General features: G+C 36.9%; 1 protein-coding gene across 2 annotated transcripts; it reads left to right on the top strand.

Annotated features, from left to right (window-relative positions):
• The first annotated feature begins 35 nt into the window (after nt 1–35).
• EMB2729 (Alpha amylase family protein) lies at nt 36–24561 on the top strand. Of its 2 annotated transcripts, XR_016104967.1 has the most exons (22): nt 36–472; nt 557–628; nt 871–935; nt 1096–1773; nt 2314–2486; nt 2575–2664; nt 4068–4143; nt 4451–4558; nt 5374–5464; nt 6983–7084; nt 9091–9193; nt 15501–15638; nt 15906–15977; nt 16142–16246; nt 19652–19729; nt 19811–19921; nt 20001–20081; nt 22727–22831; nt 23085–23170; nt 23286–23340; nt 23840–24139; nt 24242–24561. XR_016104967.1 is itself a non-coding variant. In XM_088964425.1 (21 exons), exons 1-21 carry the CDS (start codon nt 204–206, stop codon nt 23870–23872), a joined length of 2691 nt encoding a protein of 896 aa, XP_088820551.1. In that variant the 5' UTR covers nt 44–203; the 3' UTR covers nt 23873–24561. The 2 variants fall into 2 exon arrangements, 1 of the variants encoding a protein (XP_088820551.1); XM_088964425.1 differs by having other exon boundaries at nt 44–472; nt 23840–24561.

Below are 24561 nucleotides of genomic sequence, written 5' to 3'. Positions count from 1 at the left end.
CAGTCCATGATGGATTGATGGGCCTGCTCATGCTAGATATTCTTTTGTTGCACATGTAAAGCGAAGCTCCGTAGGGATTCTTCGCTTTTGAAAGAAAGAACGACTACCCGCCTCTTATCATCAGACAAAACGAGAGTGAACGAGCAAGCTCTCTGCACTCTGCAACAACAGCAGTCAGCAGGTAGAGCTCTGAAGCTTTCAAAATGGCTACTACAGTTGCGCTGCCCACCCTGCCATCTCTTCCTTTTAGCAGCCATTCTTTCTCTTATCAATCACATAAAAGAGGACGAGCAACTATCGCTTACCGCAGCAGATGGAGATGTTCTGCAGCAGAGCAACCGCGGCCGATGAAATCCGGACGAGCTTCGAAGAAGAAAAATACCACCGGTGAAGATAAAGGGGTGGACCCAGTTGGCTTCCTCACCAAGTTTGGCATTTCTCATAAAGCATTCGCCCAATTCCTGCGTGAGAGGCACTGCCGACAGCATATCAACTTGTCTTTTCCTTTGGTGTCTCAAGGTTGCGTTTTTATTAATCAATTAACTAACATTTTCAGGCATAAATCGATGAAGGACCTTAAAGTTCAGTTGTCAACTCGTTACGCTAGTCTCATGGAGATGGCATCTGGGTGGGTTTTGTCCCCCTTCCATCGTTTTCAGCATCCTTTTTCAGTTTCTGGGTTTCTATCTCGTATTCTTGTTCTTTTGGCTTTTATGCTGAATTGTTGCAATTTCGAGAAAACTCTCCCGAACGGATGGTGTTGGATATGGCCGGAAAATCAGTTTCTATGTATTTTCTGAAATTCTCAATAAATTGTTCTTGTTACGTAATTGATTGATTTTGAAAACGGTTTCGAATTGATTTCTCCAGATACGAGATATTGGGTTTGCATCGCAATGTACAACATCGGGTGGATTTCATGGAGTGGGCTCCAGGTATTGCCTATTTCTTAAAAATATATGTCCAGACTCGCAGTGTCCCGCAATGCCAATTGAGTGTATAGCCATTTTGTTGAATTTTGTTTATCTAGCGTTGCTTCAACTGTCTTTACATATGCTTGGTAGTACTTCATGGGCCTGTAACATGTTTACACAGGTGCTCGTTACTGTGCATTAGTTGGTGATTTTAATGGGTGGTCACCAACGGAAAACAGTGCAAGAGAGGGTCACCTTGGCCGTGATGATTATGGTTATTGGTTGATCATTGTTGAAGATAAGCTCAGGGAGGGAGAGAAACCGGATGAATTCTTCTTTCAGCAGTATAACTATGTGGATGACTATGATAAAGGTGACAGTGGTGTTACCATTGAAGAACTATTCAACAAAATGGATGACGAATATTGGGAACCCGGAGAGGACCGGTTTGTTAAATCACGTTTTGAAGTAGCTGCAAAGTTATATGAGCAGATATTTGGACCTAACGGGCCCCAAACTGAAGAGGAACTGGAGGAAATACCAGATGCTGAAACAAGATATAAGGAGTGGAAAGAAAAACATAAAGATGATCCACCTTCGAACTTACCTCCTTATGATGTGATTGATAATGGAAAAGAATATGATATTTACAGCGTTGTGGATGATCCTGTATGGCGAGCAAAATTTCGTGCCAAAAAGCCTCCTCTAGCTTACTGGTTAGAGATGCGAAAGGGAAGGAAAGCTTGGTTAAAGAAGTATAGTCCAGGGATACCTCATGGAAGTAGATACAGGGTTTATCTCAACACTCCAAATGGTCCTTTGGAGCGAATTCCTGCTTGGGCAACTTATGTGCTTCCAGGTGAGCTTACTTATTGACAGAGTATCTGTATTGCTTTACTCTTTTTTTCTCATCAAAGCTCTTTTTATTTTGGACTTGATTAGGTTACATGTAAAATGAAGGAAAATGAACAACTTCCATGAAGAATGTTATTTTATAGTGTTCAACTGTATGTAAAATGGCCATGGAAAGCAAACTTTTTTCAAGGAATGATTAGCAGTACCATTGCTCAATTCTACCTCACAAGGTTGTGTTTCTTATTTGTGCAATAATTTTCTTCTGAAAATATGGTAGAAACTGAAATCTTGGTTTCAGTCCAAGGTTGAATCTTCTGCACCTTGTCAGCTAATTAGATTGAGTCAGTACCTAAAGTATGTGAAGCAGCTTTTATTTCATCCAGATGCTGTATCTAAGTCCTTTTGGAATAATCCCCTCTAACAATTTGCGCCATTTTGTTGTTTGTTTATGGTCTCATTAGTGGTTTTATTGGTAAAACATTGGAAACATATCTTCTTTTCTGCATACCTTTTGCTTGTTCTGAAGTCTTGTGATTATAAGCAGGTGTAGATGGAAAGCAATCATTTGCAGTGCATTGGGAACCACCTCCTGAAAGTGCATTCAAATGGAAAAATCCACGTCCAGAAGTGCCAAAGTCTCTTCGAATATATGAATGCCATGTTGGAATAAGTGGATCAGAACCAAAAGTCTCCTCTTTTAATGAATTTACTGAAATGGTAACTCCTGCAGTTGTAGTTTTTCTCTGCTTCAGTTATAACATATAATTGCATTTTTCTCCTTTTCTGTATCTCTTTCTCCTTCCAGGTCCTTCCACATGTAAAGGAAGCTGGATACAATGTAATTCAGTTGATTGGAGTCATTGAGCATAAAGATTATTTTACTGTTGGTTATAGAGTGAGTTGAAGATTCTTCCTTTTATTTGCACTTGAAAACTACAGAAACTCATTAAATATGTGTGTATGGTTCTTTTTTGTGCTTTTGATAGCTGAAAGCATTCGTCTTTTTGGTAGTTCTTTGACCTTAATGGTGAGGTGGTAGAATTTGGTCCATTGATTCTAGTGGTCTTTTCTTTTATTCCTCTTCTTCAAAGCTGTGACATCTCCTACTGATCCTCAAGTTGTATTTCTGATTGAAAAGATATAGTGATCTAATTCCATTGAAAACACATGTTTTTTGCTGGAAAGTTTTCTAGTTGAAAATTATTAATACTTGTGACTGTGACTATGAGATCATCCAAAGTAGGAGATGAGGGGAGCAACCAATCTCTTGCAAGTTTGTTTTTGGTATTTAGAAATGATTCTTTACTCTTTTTGGTGCAAGGGGGGAGCAACCAATGGAGGTGGAATAAAATTTAAGACAGTTCTTCTCCCAAACGTCGAGAGGGGAAAGATCATGTACAGAAGAAGTATGAGAGCCACTACTCTATGGACCATTTGGGATGAGAGGAATGCTTGAATTTTAAAAAACAAGAGAATATAGGAGGCTTTGGTTCATCTCATCCTTTTAGATCTGCTCATTATACTTTACTTTCAAAAAAATGTAAAATCAAGAAAATCATATTTTTTCTAGAGATGATATCATCAAAATTTGGCAAAAAGTGCCCTCCTTGCCTTTGAGTGGACTGGCATTTACCACTAGAAGGAACTCTGAAATCAAACTTTGATGGCCACTTCTGTGGCAATCAAAGAAATTTAGGAACTACTGATAATGGACCGCCATAATTGAGTCATTTTTATGTACTAGACCCAATTGATATAGGTAACTAAATTAGGTTTAACTTTTCTCGGTACTTCAACACCAAGATTTGCTCATTGGTAAACATGCTAAGTCTAGAAGTGGAGGGTAAAGTAGTAATTGGATGGATGAATGGATCAGGAGAGGTAATTTGGTGGTTCAAACATTTTGTCAAGTTAGGCTTCTTGCTAGAAAACTGATTAACTGGTTCATGTAGATTAGAAGATCAGCAAATTTTCTGGCTGACACCCTTGAAAGGGAAGAGGTAAATAAAAATGACTTGTACATGGGACCTTCCATTAAGGGGTACTAGTGACTCTCCTTGAGTCTCTCTACTATGTGTTATTACTATTTCTAATAATAAAATTCTTTCTAACTTGTTTATGATAAAAAAACACTTGTATGTTTTTAGCTTCATTTATTGTGGAGTAATAGAAAAGTCAATCTGGATGATTCTCTTTTCATACATCAAATATTCCCTTTTTAGCTTCATTTACAAGAAATGCTTTATTGGTTACTTAAATATCCAATGAATACAATGTCATTCCCCAAATACAATGCAGGTCACAAATCTCTTTGCTGTTAGCAGTCGTTTTGGCACTCCCGATGAATTCAAACGTTTGGTTGATGAAGCACATGGTCATCTTCATAGACTTCTCTGATGACATTCATTTTGTAAATCATTACTTAAATTGAAGCACATAGTCATCTTTCAATCTGCAAATTGAATTCTTAATTTATATTCTTGAGTTTTCAGTCAAAAGGGCCAATGCTTACATAATGTAGAATAACTTTTTTAGAAAATGGAAAATAATTTTTTTCTTGTGCTCTGATGAGCAACAAAAGTTTCTATTCTTGAGCTGGCTCTTTTATTGTTCCCTCCTTTTTCCCGTTTTTGGCAATTGGCCTAACTATGTTGCACTTAATGTATAATTTCTCTTTACAGGGCTCGGATTGTTAGTCTTCTTAGATATTGTCCACTCTTACTCAGCAGCAGATGAAATGGTTGGTTTGTCCCTTTTTGATGGATCAAATGACTGCTACTTTCATACTGGTAAGTGGTAACACATGAATTCAAATTTCATCTTGACTGTTTACTGGATTCCCTAGCAATTATTTCATTGTTTTCCTTTTTCCAATCATTGCATCCAGGGAAGTTGCTGTTCCTAAAACTAACAACCTTCTTTTTCCTATTAATGTATCTAGTGTAACAATCCAATACACAAATCAGTATTTCTCTCTTACTGTTCTAATATGCAAAATTGTTCCAAGTGATGTGGATATATAAACTTAACTCCTTGGCAATCTACTTGTATAAGTAGAACTTGTTTCTTTAGTTTCACTTCCCTTTTACCTGTCAGAAGTTTGCTTCTTTGTTTTTGTATGCAATAGAACCTTCTTTCCATATCTATTTGTTTAATGAACTTTTATCTTGTATACATGGAAACCTGATGAGAAAACTTCTAAAACCTGGTTCAAGAAATATAGATTTTCCATTTTATTGAGATGCCTATAGGCGAATAGTTTGAAACCCATCTTTTGATTATGTCTTGAGTTATTTGCTAAGATGTATAAATCTCCTAAGGCATTTTTACATGAATATAACAAAACATTATGAGTTACTTCTTGCAAGAATATGTATGATGAAGAACCATATGCCAATAGTTTTCTTACCTTGGAGATGCTTCTCTTGTCTGTACCAATCAAGTGCCTTGCCTATTTGCTTCCATTATTGCAACCCTTGTAGATTTCTCAGCGATGTTAATGGAAGAGTAAATGCCAATAGAAGAGACTCATAAGCTGCATGGTTATCATTTGTTCTTTCGCTAAAACCTTCACAAGTGATGTGTAAACTTTTCTCTTGAATAGGTAAGCGAGGGCATCACAAATATTGGGGTACCAGAATGTTTAAGTATGGTGATCTTGATGTGCTCCACTATCTTCTGTCAAATCTGAAGTGGTACTTATGAACCATCAATATATCATCTTATTTTACTCTTTCATTTGTGCAAAATCAGTCTATTTGTTTTTTTTTTCCTCTCTATGACATGAATATATGTTTACTAATTCATCATTGTCATCAGCCTCATCCCAGAAAATGGGGCCAGCAATACTTATAATTTTTAATTAATACAAGTATATAATAATTAAGAAACAGTAGGTCATCTATGAAGGAAGGGCAAGTACAACTCTCAGTCTCATTATTGATAGAGAATAGAGAAAAAATAATGGGATGCCAAATGGAATGATTGAAGGAGAAGATGCAATAGAATTACCTTGGAAGATCAAGTCCCCAAAGAGGAAAAGAAGTAATGAGTAATCATATTCAACATAACATTGACTAGGGAGTCTATCATCTCATTAGTAAAGTAATGACTCCAGAAACCAATATATTTTAGGAGTACGCTAACCAAAAAATCTATTTTACCCAAATATGGCAAGAACATAACTTGACATAGTGTTGAACTTGGACAGAATCTTGTTCTAAAAATTGAAGTATCTGACATGACACAGTACTTATGTACAGTTATCTAGGTATCATAGTCAAGAACAGTTTTACTGAGGAATGAGACTCTCTTTATGAGTTCTTCTTATGATCCAGTTAATCACCATTATTAAGTATCTTTCAAACACAAGTTCCAACATGTTAAATATCAGATCAAGCTTATGACCTTGTAAGACAGGATTTACTCTGGTGCCTATCAGATCCAAGACCACAAGAATTGGGCCCTAAAATGGTGATCACCAATATTGATGGAATTTGGTTCTTGAACATATGCCCAACAAATCCAATCTGGATTTGCCCTATTGAGATGGTTAACCTTCCTTGTGTTCTGAGTAAAAAGACATGTTCCTGCTATGGACTTTGATGTGGAAATACATGGGTATTGATTAAATTATACATAGTGTTTTACATGTTTTTGAAGGAGCAGTTTATCTTTATTGTTGTTATGGATACAAAATAATAAAATTTTGAGGGCTCATCTAGCGGTTAGCATGATATCCCTTTCCTTTGTTTTTTTTCTCATCTAGCGGTTAGCATGATATCCCTTTCGTTTGTTTTTTTTCTTACTCTTTCTCTTCTTTTCTAACCTACAAATCCTAAATTTACAACCCTAAATTGGAACTATGTATCAGAGATAAATCATATCAAAGACATCATGCACACAGTTACAATTTTTGGAAATCAGAGATCACCCTACAATTTATGATACAATTCATGATTGTATTTGTTCAACCTTATCTGTAATTTACAAATGGTTACAAGTGTCAGCACATTGCTTCCTTCATTTAAATGTATTTCCCTTCACAATGTTAACTACCTTAATGGATAATGGAGTAACTGTCAATCTCATTAGAGAGGCCATTAAATTATTTGACAACCACTTTGGTCCTTTTTTTTATTTTCATTTTTTTTGCATTGTTGTCAATGATGGGGATTTCACTTAGAATTGTTTATAATTTGTCATTTGAACAGGTGGATTGTGGAGTATATGATCGATGGTTTCCAGTTCCATTCACTCTCATCCATGATGTATACACACAATGGTTTTGCTTCTTTTACTGGTGACATGGAGGAGTAAGTAACTGACTTATTTTGTTCATCAATCAACTATTTAATGTGGTTTCAACAATTCTCTTATTACAAGAGTTTCATCATCATCAGGTGCTAATGTGTTTATGTTGACAATATTGATAGCTTGTACTTGATATTTAGTTTAACATGACAAGTGACAAATTATCACTGCTTTGGCCTCAGTGACTGGATTATACCACAGGGTGGGAGCATGAAATGGAACCAAATATTTGGAGTGTCAATTTTGGAACTCTTCAATTTTTGAGCATGGATGTATACCAAGTTTTTAATCGTGAATTTTATTGATTATGAGATAAAAGAATAAATTACAACAAACATGCCAAGCATATATAGATGAAGTTATTCAGAGAAGAGATCTAAATAGTACCAGTAATCTTACATGAAGTGACATAGTTAGGGTGCCAAAAGGGATGCAAATTTTTTATATCAGCAGAAAGGGATGCACATATTCCTTCTACACACTTTATTTGTAGTGAACTAGTGATACCAAAAGCCTCTTCCATCTGGCTAAACTAAGATCTTTCTTTGAGCATTTCTCAAACTATAAAAAAATTAATCTTTTAATCTTTAATGTCACCATTCCAGTGGAAAGATGTAAATGATAGGGTGCAGGGATTATGTGAACTGGTAAAATGCATTCCAGTGCCAAGTGTTATGTTTCATATCCGATGGAGGAACCATATATGCATCTTTATGTATGCATGTCTATATAGTCGTCCTTGCACAGTAATTATAGTTTTCAAGGTACTGAGGTGAGGCTAGGTGACAGGGGGCACCTTGTTGCCTAGTTGCCTAGGAAATGGATTTTCTTAGATAAAAAGACAAGAATAGCAGCTTAATTCCCTAGATTCCCATAGCTCTCAGCAGCCATCTTTCACTAGTACGTGCCTATAATCTTCAACAAAAAAAAAGTATAAATTTCATATTAAAACATAGAAAAATCAATATATTCATGAGAATAAAAAGAAGAAAAGAAAAGAAAATGCAGAAAATATAGGGGCTGACTCCTTTTTTGTCCTATGAAAAGAAGAAAAGAGAGGGTAGACCTGTTGCTGCAATGGATGCCTCAGAAGCTGAAGTTAAGTCCCTTCTTGCCAGTCTCTGATTTGCCAAAACCTTGTAGGCATTCCCTTTGCTGGTTGAGGGGGATCCCAGGAATGTTGCTGGATGGGCCAACAAGTCTGCAGCTGGTCCTTGGAGGATAGATTATTTCCTTCTTGAAATCAATGAATTTTCTTCCTTCTCTTCTTGGCTGTAGCTACAGATGGATCCCTAGAGAACTGAACCAAAAGGCTGACACTTTAGCTAAATATGGCTTAGAGAGGATCTCTTTGTATAGGACAGATTGTTTACCTGAGTTCTGATTGGACTCTTTTTGTGTTTTTGCCATTGAGCTCTGTTTACATTTCACATCCCCTGAGGCGCAACTTCTTTTTGTTTGAACGAAAAGTTACCATTTCTCAAGAAGAAAAAGAAGAAGAATGTGTTGATTAGACCAAATTTTAAGTTCTTCCTTGTGTATTGGTTCAGGTTTTGAAGTCCCCAAGGGTTCAAGAGAGCGTACACCAACACATGCGTTGATTGAATCCTAACAAATTACAAAATTATAAATATAAACTAGTATATAAATTCACAAAATGAGTAGTTTAGTTTAATAATATGTATTTTATTATTATAATCTCAAAAGATAAAGAATATAATAAATTTTCATAGCACTGTGCACAAAATATCTAGGTATTTAAGTGAGGCAACCCTTCATAGGCACCTTGTCTCCTAGGCATCCTAGGTGTCACCTTAACAACTATGATAATGAGTAGTAAATGCATGTAAACAGTTCTGTGGGTTTTCTTTTTCGTTTTTCCTTTTTCCTTTTCCTTGGAGCGTGACAGTTAGTATGTTTGAGAGAAGTTTATTTATTTATTTTCCTTCTTCCTCATGCTTTCTGCTAATTAAGAAACTATCTATTTTATTGTTAATGTTGAATCCAGGTACTGTAATCAATATGTTGACAAAGATGCACTAATATACCTAATCTTGGCAAATGAAATCCTACATGAGCTTCATCCTGGCATAATAACAATTGCAGATGATGTAAGTAACTTTAAGTTTATTACTTGCTTAATGGTCTTTTCTTCCTTTCTAATGATATCAACTTTGGGACAAAGATATGAAGGGTTTGCTGAGCCAAAAGGACAAAAGAATAGCAGAACAAATCTGAAACTTCAGCATACCCAAGAGACAAAAAGTATTTTGCATATACAAATTGGTTTGTTTTAAGACAACAATATATAAGCTGCAATTTCAAGATATAAGTGTGTATTTAACATCATGTCTAAACAATAAAAGCAGCAACAATAAATGATAACAAGATTTATATGACATTAAGATTCTCCATATAAAAAGGTTGAAATCTGTACCACACATGAAATGGTCAAATTTCAAGAAATGGTGTCTCCTTGTGTAGATTAGCTTTATATAAAAAAAGTTTATTTGAGCATCAATCCGATATTTTATTTATAGACTACTTATTTTATTTATAAACAGTCTATAAATAAAATAAATAAACACAAAATGATGACAAGATTTATACAACAGATAAAGATTCTCCATATAAAAATTGTTATAATTCGGCTTGCCTTTGAGTTCTGTTAGTCTGATAATAGCCAAGAAGAAAGAGGAAGAAAGAGGGAAGAAAGAGAGAGACAAAGGAGGAGAAAAAGAGAGAAGAAAAGTCTGGTTTGAATTAGGGAAAAATTCCCTCTCCCATTCGGCCAGACATGTTTTTATATTATTAATATAATGGAAAAGACACATGTGCCCTTATTTAAGTGGGACACTAGTTTTAATATAATATTACAAATCAGCAACCTCAACATTAGTATAAAGACAGAAATACCCCTATACTAACTCCCCCTCAAGCTGGTGAGTATGTATCATATAATCCCAGCTTGTTACATATGTAGTCCACTCTTCCTCGACTCAACCCTTTTGTAAATAAGTCTGCCCACTGGTTCCCTGTATTAACAGATTAGAAGAAATATGAATTGCAGCCTGATTGTCACAATAGAGCTTCATTGGAGTATTAATGTTGTATCCTATCTCCTGTAGAAGGTTCCTTAGCCACACTAATTCACAAGCAGTATGTGTCATAGCTCTATATTCTGCCTCTACACTGCTTCTTGCCACGACTGTCTGCTTCTTACTTTTCCATATCACCAGATTACCCCCCAGAAAAGTACAATAACCTGTGGTAGACTGCCTATCAGACATAGAACCAGCCCAGTCAGCATCAGTATACCCTTCTATTTCAAGTGTTCCACCACTTTTGTATATCAAACCACGACCAGGGGCCCCTTTTAAATACCTCACAATTCTTAGAACCACATTCCAATGAGGAACTAGAGGTTTCTGCATGAACTGACTTACCTTACTAACTGCAAATGAAATATCTGGCTGAGAAATGGTTAGGTAGTTTAGTTTACCTACAAGTCGTCGGTATCTGCCAGGGTCTTCAAACACTTCACCTATATCACTGCTCAGCTTAGTATTTGTTTCCATAGGTGTTTCAGCTGGTTTAGCACCTAACAAACTCGTTTCCTCCAGCAAATCAAGCACATATTTCCTCTGACACAAATTAATACCGTGCTTAGACCTTGCTACTTCTATTCCCAAGAAATATTTCAATTTTCCAAGGTCCTTTGTTTGAAAATGTTCCTGTAGAAAAGTCTTCAATCTATCAATGCCCATTTTATCATTCCTGGTAATAACAATATTATCTACATACACCACCAATGGTATTTTTCCTGTCGGAGAGTCGTGACTGAAGACGGAATGATCAACTTGGCACTGTTTCATACCAAACTTCTTTACCACCTTGCTGAACCTATCAAACCATGCTCGAGGAGACTGTTTAAACCCATATATAGCCTTCTTTAGTCTGCAGACCTTACCATCCTCCCCCTGAGCAACAAACCCTGGTGGTTGCTCCATGTAGACCTCCTCAAGCAAATCACCATGCAAAAAAGGCATTCTTGATATCAAGCTGATATAGGGGCTAATCATACATAGCTGCAAGAGAGATCACAACACGAACTGACCCTATCTTAGCAACTGGGGAGGTCTCTGTATAGTCAATACCATAGGTTTGGGAGTACCCTTTTGCAACCAACCAAGCTTTCAAGTGTTCAACACTACCATCAGGCAAATATTTAACAGTATAAACCCACTTACAACCGACAGCCTGTTTCCTAGGAGGAAGAGCGGTGAGGTCCCAAGTATGATTATGAAGTAGAGCTAAGAGCTCTTTTTCCATTGCACGACACCACCCTAGAGAGGCAAGGGCTTCTTGGACATCCTTAGGAACAACAACTAAGGATAACAAAGAGAGAAGTTGGCGATGGGAGGCGGAAAGGTGAGTGAGTGAAACGTGATTAGAAATAGGATGAAGGGTGCAAGTGCGTTTACCTTTCTGCAAGGCAATGGGAAAATCAAGATCAGATACTGGGTTCGGGGCTGGTGTGGAGACAACTATCGGATCTGTCGACGATGATGGAGCCGGAGGAGTAGCAACCGGTACACATGGGCGATGTGTATACACTTGATGGATAGGTGGGCGTTCAACAGATGGTGGCATTGGAGGCAAAGACTTGGTCACGGCTGGAACAAGGGGAACAGAATTGGCAACTGGAAGTGGAAGAGGGGGAGGTGATGAGAAGAACGAAGCATCACCGAACCCCAAGAAAAATGGAGTAGACTCAAAGAAGGTAACATCAGCACACACAAAGGAACGTCGAGAACTAGGATGGTAACACTTATACCCTTTCTGGGTCCGAGAATAGCCAAGGAAGATGCACTGAAGGGATCGTGCATCTAACTTGTCGTTTCCGAGGCCCAGATTATGGATGAAGCAGACACACCCAAATACCTGAGAAAGAGGAAACGGAGACAAGGTGGGAAACAAGGTAGTAAATGGGGAATGACCATCAAGGATAGACGTGGGCATCCGATTAATCAAGAAGCAAGAAGTAAGCACCGCATCACTCCAAAAGGGTTTGGGAACATTCATGTGATGCATGAGGGATCACGTTGTTTCCAATGACGATTCTTTTTCTCAGCCACCCCATTTTGTTGTGGGGTGTAGGGACATGAGGTCTGATGTATAATGCCATGTTGGTCCAAGTATTCTTGAAATGATGAAGATAAATATTCACGACCATTATCAGAACGAAAAATTTTAATGTGAACACCAAATTGATTGCGAATCTCAGCATAAAATTTCTGGAAGATGGTAAACAATTCACTTCTTTCCTTCATTAAATAGAGCCACGCCATCCTTGAAAAATCATCAACAAAAATGACAAAATATCTATATCCATTGTATGACATCACTTTATAAGGACCCCAAACATTCGAGTGAATCAAAGAAAAATGACTCAACACACGGTTATCAATCCTAGAAATAAAGGGAACACGGTGGTGTTTCCCAAACTGGCACGACTCACAATCTAAAACAAAAAGTTGACTCAATGAAGGAACCAAAGATTTCAAAACTTTCAGCGAAGGATGACCAAATCGACAGTGCCACTAGAGAGGAGAGAGAGATGACTGGAGAGTTGTTGATGTTCTTCCACCACCATCAAGATAATACGATCCACCAGCTTCATGCCCTCCACCAATCTTCATCCCTGTCTTGAGATCCTAAAAAACACACATAGAAGGGTAAAAGGTAATGGAACAATTAAGTGACTTGGTCAGTTTACTAATAGACATAAGGTTATACGGAAATTTAGGGATATACAAAACTGAGGATAAGGATACAGGGTCCAGGTCAACATTTCCAACACCACAAATGGAGGATGTTGAACCATTAGCAAGGGTAACAGATTGTGATGTTGAGCAATGAGAGAGGGAAGAAAACACACCTGGAGTTCCAGTCATGTGATCGGAGGCTCCAGAGTCAATAATCCAGGGATTAGGTGTGGATGCCAAACAAGCCATACCTGAGTGTGCGAAAGTAGCCGTGTTCTGCTAAGATGTGGATTGGACAAACCTCTCATACTCATCACAGGGAACACTCACCATCTCCTTCCCAGAACCATCTGTGGATGTTGGAGGCATATGATCAGCTGAACGATTCTCCTAATTGAAACTGGAACTGGTGTCACTAGTCATGGCATGATTGGCCCAGGTTGAGGGTGGACCATGCAAGTCATAGCAATAATTAATGGTATGTCCATCCATACCACAATGAGTACACCTCCTCAAACCTGAGCCACGTCCTCTACCACAGGCTCCCCTTGAATCTCTATCTCCAGTACGACCACCACCACGGTTATATGTAGGTCCACCACCACCACTCCGGCCATATACCAGACCACTGCTACCACCACGGCCAGACTGAGCTCCTTGAGCTCCACCTCTAACACCACGGCCCCTTGACACTGCAAAGGTTGATCTATCTGAGACATTAGAGTTCTCAGTAGATCCAATAGAAGTCCTCCAAAGTCGAGCAAGCACCTCTTCTAAAGAAGGGAGAGCTGACCCTCCTAGTATCTGAGCCCGTACTGGTTCATACTCAGATTTCAGCCCCACCAAAAATCGAGTCACGTCAAGTTGTTCTCTTTGTTGTTGTTGAATTTTGACATTAGAAGTGAGGGGGTGATAAACATTCAACTCATTACGGATGTTTCTCATACTAGCATAGTACTCCTCAAGACTTTGATTGCCCTGTTGTAGATTAAAGTATTCCTGATACAGCTGATATACTCTGGTTGTATTGTCTTGACCAGAATACAACTTCTTAGCATGGTCCCACACATCTTTGGCAGTGTCAGGAAACATAAAATTTACACTAATCTTGGGTTCCATACTATTCCATAACCACGTGATAATCTGTGCATCCTCTTGTTCCCAGTCTTCATACTCATGAGAATCAGTAGAGGGTTTCTCCTCCCTTATGTGCTTCACCTTCTTCTTTGCCTTCAGAAAAACTTCTACAGATTTAGCCCAAGGTACATAATTCTCTCCATTCAGTTTAATGGAGGTCATTTGAACATTTAGGTAGTCAGTAGGTATCATCAAATTAGATTTGCTATCACTGTTATCTCCCATTGCTGAATTCTGTTATCACTGAATTTGGCACACTGCACACTGTTTGATCACACTGGTTTCAGCACTTGTTATTGCTGAAGATTGCACTCTTTACACCACAACCCCTACCCTACGACTACCTGAAATCTCACCACTATATGAGCACCACTCCTTCGAATCACACAAAAAAAAACAGCATAAACCCTAGCACACTACAGTCTGAAATTCCATCATACGATCTGAAGCATAATTCCTATTTGATTCATAACAGAAAATATGCATAGAAATCTCTTACCTCATCACTTAAAAGACAAACCACATGAGAAGAAAATCAGTCCACACAAGACACCCACTGCACCACACGAATCAGCCCTCTTCTCTTCATCGATTAGGGGAGGGCTTCTTAGAAACCTCCAAGGGAAGAGGGCGACCACTCCTTTTCAGCCCTTTCCCTTATCTCCAATCGATGGCAGAGAAATCAAGGGAAAACCATAGATTGAGTGCGCAGAGAACAGAAATCTGGGCAGATCCGAGTTGCTTAGTTGAGCTCTGATACCATGTTATAATTTGGCCCGCCTTTGAGTTCTGTTAGTCTGATAACAGCCAAGAAGAAAGAGGAAGAAAGAGGGAAGAAAGAGAGAGAGAAAAGAGGAGAAAAAGAGAGAAGAAAAGTCTGGTTCGAATTAGAGAAAAAGTTCCTCTTCCATTCGGCCAGACATGTTTTTATATTATTAATATAATGGAAAAGACACATGTGCTCTTATTTAAGTGAGGGACACTAGTTCTAATATAATATTACAAATCAGCAACCTCAACATAAGTATAAAGACAGAAATACCCCTACACTAACAAAAATGTTGAAATCTGTGCTGCACATTAATATGGGATAGGGATCATGTCTAACATGGTCAAATTTCAGGAATGTAGTATATACTTGTGTAGTTTAGCTTTATATACATAAGTTAATTTGAGCATCAAACCTGGTTAGCTCAATTTGAGAGCTGTTCCTTTATTCCAGAAAACCAAATTGCTCAAACCATTGACATTTTAATTGTGTCCTAACATGTATTTGTCAATCCCACCTCCATCTATCTATCTATGGTTGCACATGTCACATGGCTAAAAAAGGCTATTACCCAATGTTGGTTCCAGCTAGTAGTTATCATCAGTCTCCCCATGGTGCCTGGTTTTTATTCTTATTAGAGCATTAGCATCAAGAACTACCATTACTGTTCTATTATTTCAGACTCTGATATTAGCATATGTTTGCCTTACCAGTTTATGAAGTATCGTTTGCTATGTTATGCAGGCTACACTTTATCCTGGAATATGTGAACCAATTTCTCAAGGTGGATTGGGATTCGATTACTATGTCAATCTTTCTGTATCAGAGATGTGGTCGTGGTTCCTCGAGAATGTTCCTGACCATGAATGGAGCATGAATAAGGTTCCATCATTTGATTAATACAGTTAATAATCTGCAGTTAAATGGGGTTTCATATCATTGAATAAATACTGAGTTTTTTGTGCATTATATTTATAGTTGAGAGATCACATTTCTTAAACCTTCTTAGTCCAATAGCCCTTGGGGCTTCCATGACCTCTTTGGGCATGCATTTGATTTGATATTTCTCTTATTTGTATCATTGAATACTCATATATATGAGCTTCCATCTAGTATTTCCATAGTTATAGAAGTATATTTATAATGCAGATTGTGAACACACTAATAGGCAATAAACAAAGTCCAGAGAAGATGCTGGTATATGCCGAGAACCACAATCAGGTTAGAATCCGACCTCAACCGTGTCCATATGCATGCAATATCTAATTAGAATTTCTAAAATCATTAACTAGTTAACTCCTGTATTTTCTTTTTCATTTTTTTTCTATTTTTTTAGTTCAGTATTTGTCACACCTAATGATTCATCCTAACAATTTTTATGACAGTCCATATCAGGAGGGCGATCATTTGCAGAAATTTTGTTTGGTGAAACTAAGGAGTGTCCTTCTAACTTAGAAAATCCATTGCTTAGAGGGTCTTCGTTGTACAAAGTATGTAACATGGAAACTTTATGTTATAACAATGTTAAAAATTCAATTTTGGATTTCTTTCCAGTACCTTTGTTATTATTTTCACTTTTCTTTTTGAAAGATATATAGAAAGGTTTTTTATATATTAAGGAAAGTACGAAATGATGCAGAAGATGAGTTTATATGTTTTACCTGATTTTTCTGTTGCTATTCAATTACCTGTCTAGCAAAACCATGTTTTATGAATCTTACGTATTTTGAAAAGTTATGGCCATTTTATTGACATGATGTTGGTTAGTGATGGGATGTCTGCCTTCTTGGTATATATTGGAGCCTTTTTTATCTAATTTTAGGAGGATTGGTGTTGAGCCTTTCCTGTCTATTAGTAATGAATATTCAGAGTTGTTTTGTGAGTCAGTTCCATATTTAAGTGTTCATATGGGTAATATATGGGTTTGCTTTGGCCTTCGTGCACTCCGGTTTTGTTTTATAGCAGGTTTTTAGTCTGAATTTAGTTGGTGAGTTTTATTGTCTACGAGCTCGGTCTTGGTATCTCATCTCTTTCTGGTAATTCTGTGTCTTTCCTTCTCTATTAGTTTGCTGTGTTCTATCTAATACATTAACTACCATACAGTCTAGCGAGCTATATTTCATCTTCCATTATTCTCTCTCCATTTCAATTTTACTTAATCTTAAATTTCAACACTTTGCTGTGTATAAATCGGTCCACTATGTGAATCTGACCACTCTACAATGCATCACTTGTAACATCTTTAAACAAGTATCCTCCCATAAACATAGTTGTCAAGGCGATGCCTAGGCAACAAGGCGCCCTTTGAGGCTCACCTCGCCTAATCACCAAACAGTTTTGTACTATGTATTCTAAAATACTTTTTTATTCTTTATTTTTTTACATTATAATTATAAAATAGGCACTATTAAACTAAAATACTAATTATAATACTACTATTAAACTAAAATTCTAATCAACACATTTTCTTTTCTTCTTTTCCTATAACAAAAATAAGGGTTCAGCCCTTATATTTTTTTAATTTTCTTTTCCTTCTTCTTTTTATTGTCATGAATATGTTGATTTTCTCTACTTTAACATGAACCCTATACTTTTCTTATGAAAATTATGAATTATTATTAAGGAAATATGGTTATGGTACCTAGGTAACATCCCTAGGATCTATGTTTTCTACATAAAAAAATCCATTGCCTAGGTGACGACTAGGCGACAAGGCGCCCCCCTGTCACCTAGCCTCGCCTTGGCACCTTGAAAACTATGCCCATGAAAACATGATGCAAAAAGGGAATAACCTAATCATGTTTGCAAGGAAAACACATTCAGATGAAATGATGACAAGCACCTGAATAGTATTAGTGTTAGAATTTAAGACTTCTTGGATTTCAAGCAGCGACATTCTTCTAACTACAAGTATATATATATATTATATATATATATATATATATATATACATAATTCACTCAATCAAGTGATTGAGTTTTTATTATTTTAGGTAAGGCCCATTCAGAGAATCATACAAATTGTTCCCTTTAATTATATCTCCACAAAAAAGTAGAGAACACCTTTTGATTTTGACTTGGAGCATAGAACAAAAGAAAAGAACAATAGGGTACTTAAAAAAGAACTTTTCATTTGAGTTTCTTTTACATCAAGTGTACAAGAATGAAAAGAAAGAAAAAGAAAATACAATTGAGAAACTATACAACAATACATTTCTCTCTTTTCATTTTGATACAAAGAAAGTTTCCTTCTCACTCCTTTCTTCACAATAAGTTGTAGTCAATCAGATGAAGTTTTGACTGTAGATAGCCTTAATCCTTGGATTTTTGCATACAAAAAGGGAATCGTAGTCAATCAAATTGAATATTTGATTGTAGAGGGTTATTATCCCTCTGTTCTTCATTTTCATTTGAAGGCAACCATAATCAGCCCTTGAGAATTAGACTATAGATGGTTTAATCCCTAACTTTGTCTTGAAAGAGGGACCATAATCAACCAAGAAGAGGCACCTGGTTGTAGATGGTTTATTTCCTACTATTTCCTTTCTCAAAAGTGAAAATAAGAGAGAAAGGGAGAGAGAGAGAGAGAGAGAGAGAGAGAAATATATAGCAAAAGACATATATAGGAAGTATTCATGACGAGGCAAAAAAAAAAATGAAAAAGAAAATGTGAATGTATTATGTTTTGCATGATTTTTGTAGTAGGATTCCAAATTGTTGTTTTTGGGTAGCTTTGTTAATAGTTTGGGACCAGGGGTATTTTCGTCATTTTATAAGCCAGATTCTGGAGAGGGGCAGTTGGGTGCATATCTGTTGGGTTTTGGCCTCTTGGGTATTTTTGTAACAAAAGTTATCTTTTGGGGGTTCATTTGAAGTTAGTTTTGTTCTTAAGGAGTTGCTTGTGAGAGGGAAACATTCTAGGGGTTTATGCATAAATATTTTAATTGGCTTCTCCAGGGCTTTGAACAAGTAGAGTGTGTAGAAGGCGTTCGAGTCACCAACATTTGAAATGGGCCCTATTTTAGGTTCTTGGTCAAGTGGAAAGGGAAGCCATCAATTGAGAACTCTTGGATTAGTGAAGAGAAGTTTACGAGGCTAGATGGAGACATGTGCAAGGCTGCTAAAAGAGAAGGGGTTTGTTTTTGGAGGGATCTTTTGGTTCTTCCTCTCTTGTTTGAGCTGTAGCTCAGCTCCAGATAGGGTTTTCAAGTATTGGGGGCTTGGGTTTTGAGGAGTCAACCATTTTGGCACCTTCCAATCCCTCCATCACTGCATGTCTGCGCGGGAGGCCAGCTTGCTGCCATTGTTACTATAGCAGAACTGTTCCAGGAGGAGTTTTACTTCAGGTTTAGGTCTAAAATCCCTAAAAATTCAACTTGTTTTGTTGTTTTCAGCTTGGTGTTTCTTGTGTTTATTGTTGTATACTTGAAGTGTTGCTTGTAATTTGTTTTTTTGTCCACATCAATTCACGAAGATGACTTCCCTTTTCCTACCTGTATCAATGAGACTTCTTTTCCATCCCTGCCTTCCCTTGAGCACTTCTCTTTTGTTCTCTCTTTATCTTTGCTTTTCTTAAGAATCTCTCGAGATAATTTTCCCCGAAGAGTGTGTCCTTCTCTAGCTTCCCCTTAAGGATCTTAAATAGGGAGTGAGGTAGTTATGTAACTACTTTCTCCTCCTAGGTGAAGGACACCTGTCCCTCCCACTAAAAGAGAGGGAACTCCCATACGGGATACTTTTTTATAGTTTTGATGATTTGGCTAGTAGACTACCCAACCCATTTATTTGGGTTATTAAGTTATTAAATATTATTTGGATTAAAAAACGCCTTCAACAATATATATTAGCTTTTCTTTCAGTCCTTTCCTAAACATTTGAATCTTTGACTTGAATCAGATGATCAAATTAATTACATTTACCATAGGTGGTCGTGCTTACCTGAACTTCATGGGTAATGAATTCGGGCATCCAAAGGTGAGGTTTTCTTCCTTTAAATATCTATAGAAACTTGTGCTATAGAAACATTTTGTGATATATTATTTCATCTTGTATTAGAGGGTTGAGTTTCCTATGCCAAGCAACAACTTCTCATTTTCCCTTGCCAACCGCCAATGGGGTTTACTTATGGATAAAGGTTTGCATAACAGTCTATTTCAGTTCGATAAGGTATCTTTTCCATCACTTGTTTTAATTATATTAGCATTTCTCTACTTCCTATGATTCTAAATGTAGTATTGCTTCATAGGATATGATGAAGTTGGATGACAAGGAAAAGATACTTTCAAGAGGTCTACCTAAAGTTCACCATGTAAATGACACTGCTATGGTATGGTTAATAGTTCATCCGTTCATTTAATTGCAAGACAAAAGAATATGCATTAGTGTTGAACTAGTAACTTAATTCAAAAGAGTCTTATCCCAGCTATATAGGGTAGGCTACATAAATCCTGGTTTCACCTTCCACTCTGTTATGATCGATATCTATTGGTCAAATTGAAGCTTTCTCTTATAAGTTGCTCTACTTAACAGACATCCATCAATGTTCTTTAAGTTACATGTGTTTAATCTCTTTAACGTTATCATAGTGATCTCTGAACTTATTTCTTTCTTTCTCCTTGGACACTAGCTTTTAAGGCAAAGAGGCAGCAGCCTTATACAATCAGGGGTGCAAGTCTAGTACTCAACTTGAAGAATTTACAGTGCACTGGACCCAGGTCCTTGGCCAGGCCCATGCAACTCAGTCCAAACCTGCCCAAGTTGCAACCCTGTTTACAATCCCTCTACTTGCTCTTTTTGTTTTTGTTTTTCTTTTTTTTTTTTTTGGCAATGTCTCTACTTTCTTGTAGAACATATATAGTATAAATGTTCAACCCTTCAAAAGGAAAATCTAGTAGAGAGATGACCACATTGCTTCCTCCTCAAGCATCTCATTTTCTTGGATCATTCATCTAATGTCTTTGCTAAGGACCTAGTCAATGACATTATCTTTTAGGGGGAGGGAATGTCTTAGAGGCAGGTGCTTCGTGTTGAGTTTGGCTTCAGTCAGTGCAAGTCCATGCTCACACCGTTCGAACAGCCTCTTGCAGCCTTGCATTGGGAATATCTCCCCATGAAATAAAGCACATAAGTACAGAGATATTCCCAATGCAAGGCTGTAAAGGCTGTTGGAACGGATGTTGCACTAACTGAAGCCGATCTCGTTCATGTTATTTTAGTTTTCTCTCTGACTTTTTTTCTCTTGAGAACGGTAAAGCTTAGCTAATGGTGTTTCTTGTTTTTCCTTTTCCCTCTTAATAAAATCATTGCACAATCAAAAAAGGGAAAATAAACCAAAACAAATAAATGAATGTTTGAGTCCATAGCATGAACTATGGCATCTCAGATCTCAAGCCAAAAAAAGGTTACAAAATTCTGGCCTTTAATTTCTGAAAATAGATAAGCAGAGAAAAGAGAAACACTTTATCTCCTTTCAGTGGCACACCAATTTATACCTGTCTTCAGAAAACCTGTTGCTCTTCATCAATAAATGACCTTAAGCTTGTAATATGATACATCCATTTAGATTCAATGCCACTGTTTTACAGCCTTTCAATATGCTTAAGTAAGCTTTTGTGTTCCTAACTTCCTGAATTTGATCTTCCACCTTCTTCCTGTTCTGCCAGAGTCTGGATCTGCTACCAACAAGTTGCTACCAAAACAGCTTCCAACAAGATCTATAGCTGCACATCTCATACATGATTGCCATCTCAAAAGTATGACCCTATCAATGACAACATACAAGTACAAAACATTTTTGAGATATTTGGTTATAGATCATGTTGGAAGCTGTATTGGTAGCAGCTCATTCTGCCAAGCCTGGTAAGGTATTCTATGAAGCATAGCATCATTTTCCTCGGTAAACCTGTGTGGATATGACAGCAATTTTGCAAATGATATAAATGAGTTACACAATTTAGTTTATTTACTCTGGGATATTTTTCTCATGTACAAACTTTTATCTGGCATCAACTGCTTAGTCAACTGATTTTATCTTACATCGTTTTCTTCATGCATGTGTGTGTATGTGGGAAACAGAATTATGTTGAGTGGTTTTATTAGTTCTTTAGGAAAAAGGTTTTCTAATCAGGTCAACTAGAGTTTTTCCCTACATGACCTACCCCATTTTCTGCCACAAGAGAAAAGATGTGACCAATCTGAACAGACCATCAGATAGTTGATCCTCTGGATTGACCATGTGTTACATTCAGTCTACATCACCCCTATATCCCACATTGTATTCACGTTATCCTTTATTTGTATTAGTTATCTGATGTTTCAACTTTTAGATTTGAAATTGTACACATGACTAAGGCTTTCAAGATAGAATTCATCCATGAATAGAAGGTGAAAAGGTTAAGATGTGGGATCCTTTTGTCCTGAAACCGTATTACCATGTGAAAGATTCCTAGGTCACTTGAAGTTGTCTTGGATGAAGTTGGTTGAAGAATAGAAATGTAATATATAATTTGTGTGGAAAAGATGTCAGAACTACATGCATACTTCTACATGATTTATGCTATTTATGCAATATTGGAGGTATGTGGTCAACCCAAAGTCCAAACCAGAATATGGGATCCTCTGTTTGGCCATTTGTTCAATTCTCTAGTCCACTCAACCCTATAACTGACTCTGTATTAGTGTTTCCCTGAAGATGGCTATCCAATGTTTAAACTTTTCAGTTTAAAATGCCCACAGAAAAGGGCTTCTTTTGGACTGAAGGGTTTTTAAGCTCAAATTCATTCCTGACAAAGGGTTTGATAGGCAAACTTCTGCCTTTTGGCTTGTAAAATAGGGTTGTCTAACAATTTAACTAGCAAACCACCACCACTACCCAAAATAAATAAATAAATAAGCATCTACTGACAAATATTGTATGTATATCATGTCTTGGAACCAACATGTATTGAGTATGCTTCTTTGTTCATGTCACAGGTGGTTTCTTACACAAGAGGTCCCTTTCTTCTTGTATTCAACTTTCATCCTAGTAGTTCCTATGAAAGATACAGTGTAGGTGTAGAAGAAGCTGGGGAGTATCAAGTAAGTTGAAACATTGTAAAAATCTTATATGGGTTGAATATGCTACTTATAAGGTCTACTTAACAAATTGATGTACATTGTCTTGTTGGAAACAATTATAAATTTTATTTCTTTTCTCCTAAAATTAACTGGATTATTCTTTATCCAAATTGAAAAGAAAAGAATTTCATCAAAAAGCCTGTACACATTACCAATCATTCTTGTCTGAATTGAACAATGGGTCAACAGTTACTGATTGGTTTCCATTGTACAGATTATACTAAATACTGATGAAACCAAGTATGGTGGAGAAGGACACATCAAGGATGATCAATATTTTCAAAGAACCATTGGTAGAAGGTATTTCAGTGTATTTCTTGAAACTTTCCTTTCCCTATTCCCTTTTCTTTATTTCTGTACCATGTGATTTTGTTAAATCTCTATTGCTTCTGAACTTTACATTGTTGTATTGCAGAGAAGATGGGCTCAGAAACTGTTTAGAGGTGCCACTGCCTAGCAGAAGTGCCCAGGTTGATATCTCTTTTATTATTGTGTCAGTTGTGCTTTTCCCCCTCTTTGTGTTTAGGGAGAATACCACATTAGTTATATCGTTGTCCCTGCTATTGAACACCTTGGCCTACTACAGTACTTTGGCCCCATGCTGTAGAACTCCTAGTTCTACTCTACAATCTTCCAAATAAAATGATCTTTCACACACCTGGGCAGTTTTAGGCTGTTTGGAGAAAGACATTACCTAACAATCTGCACATGCAGGGATTGGGTGAGACCAAAACCAAACAAAGAAAGAAAATTGCTGATCAAATAAAAAACAAACAAAGAAAAAAAAAGAAAAAGAAAATAGAACTTGGGAAACATATTTCATCTTTCTTTGATAAAAAGAAAAATAAAAAAATGATTTCATCTTTTAACAAAACCTCAGCCTATGTAAAATCTCATGTCATGAATAATTTAATCTTGTCCGATATGAACAATTCAATGTGAAAAAATATTGATATCGCATTATTGCAGGTCTACAAGTTAACTCGGATTTTGCGAATATGATTCATTCTGCAGTCAACTGAGATTCACAATGATCTTTTGGGAACACAAGTGCTCTCATGCTCATTCAGTGAGCATCTACCATTTTTGTAGGATGTTCTCCTTCCAAAGCATAAGAAACAGATACAGTGGAGATGTTTCAGTCAAAATTGGAGAGAGAAACCATGAGATTATTTCAGTCAAAAGCTCTCAAGTGAAATGTAAATTGGTTATACTTCATCACTCCTTCAACCATGATCTAAGACTTTTTATGCATGGCTAGTTCCACTGGTAATCAATTGCTTCTCCCCACAGTTTTCACCCTTTTTTGTGGATGCTGGCTGATGGGTACAGTATTTTGATGAGGCATTTTGGCATAAAATGCTTCAACAGGTTTATTACTGTGTTTGAGAGAGAGAGAGACAGACAGACAGACAGAGATGATGATGCTAATGATGATGGGTCTAGGCCCCCAACTAGGAAGATGCTTGTGCAACGTAAAATGAGATGGGGTTTCCTTTCATCTCGAGAATGGCAGGGTTCCTCTTATTGGAAGTCTTCAGATTTCTTTTTTTTTTTTTTTTTTGTCATAGATAATATGCAGTTTTCTTGTTCTACCTGAGTAAATAAGTATATTTGTTTTGTATCTGAATTATGAAGACGTATCTACGTCGTGTTCTTTTCTCGGTGATAACAGAACTTTTGGATTGTTA

Source organism: Nelumbo lutea, chromosome 1, assembly GCF_056320005.1.
Source record: "Nelumbo lutea isolate HS-2025 chromosome 1, American lotus-T2T, whole genome shotgun sequence".
Classification (NCBI taxonomy): domain Eukaryota; kingdom Viridiplantae; phylum Streptophyta; class Magnoliopsida; order Proteales; family Nelumbonaceae; genus Nelumbo; species Nelumbo lutea.
This window is presented reverse-complemented; position numbering and strand designations above follow the sequence as displayed.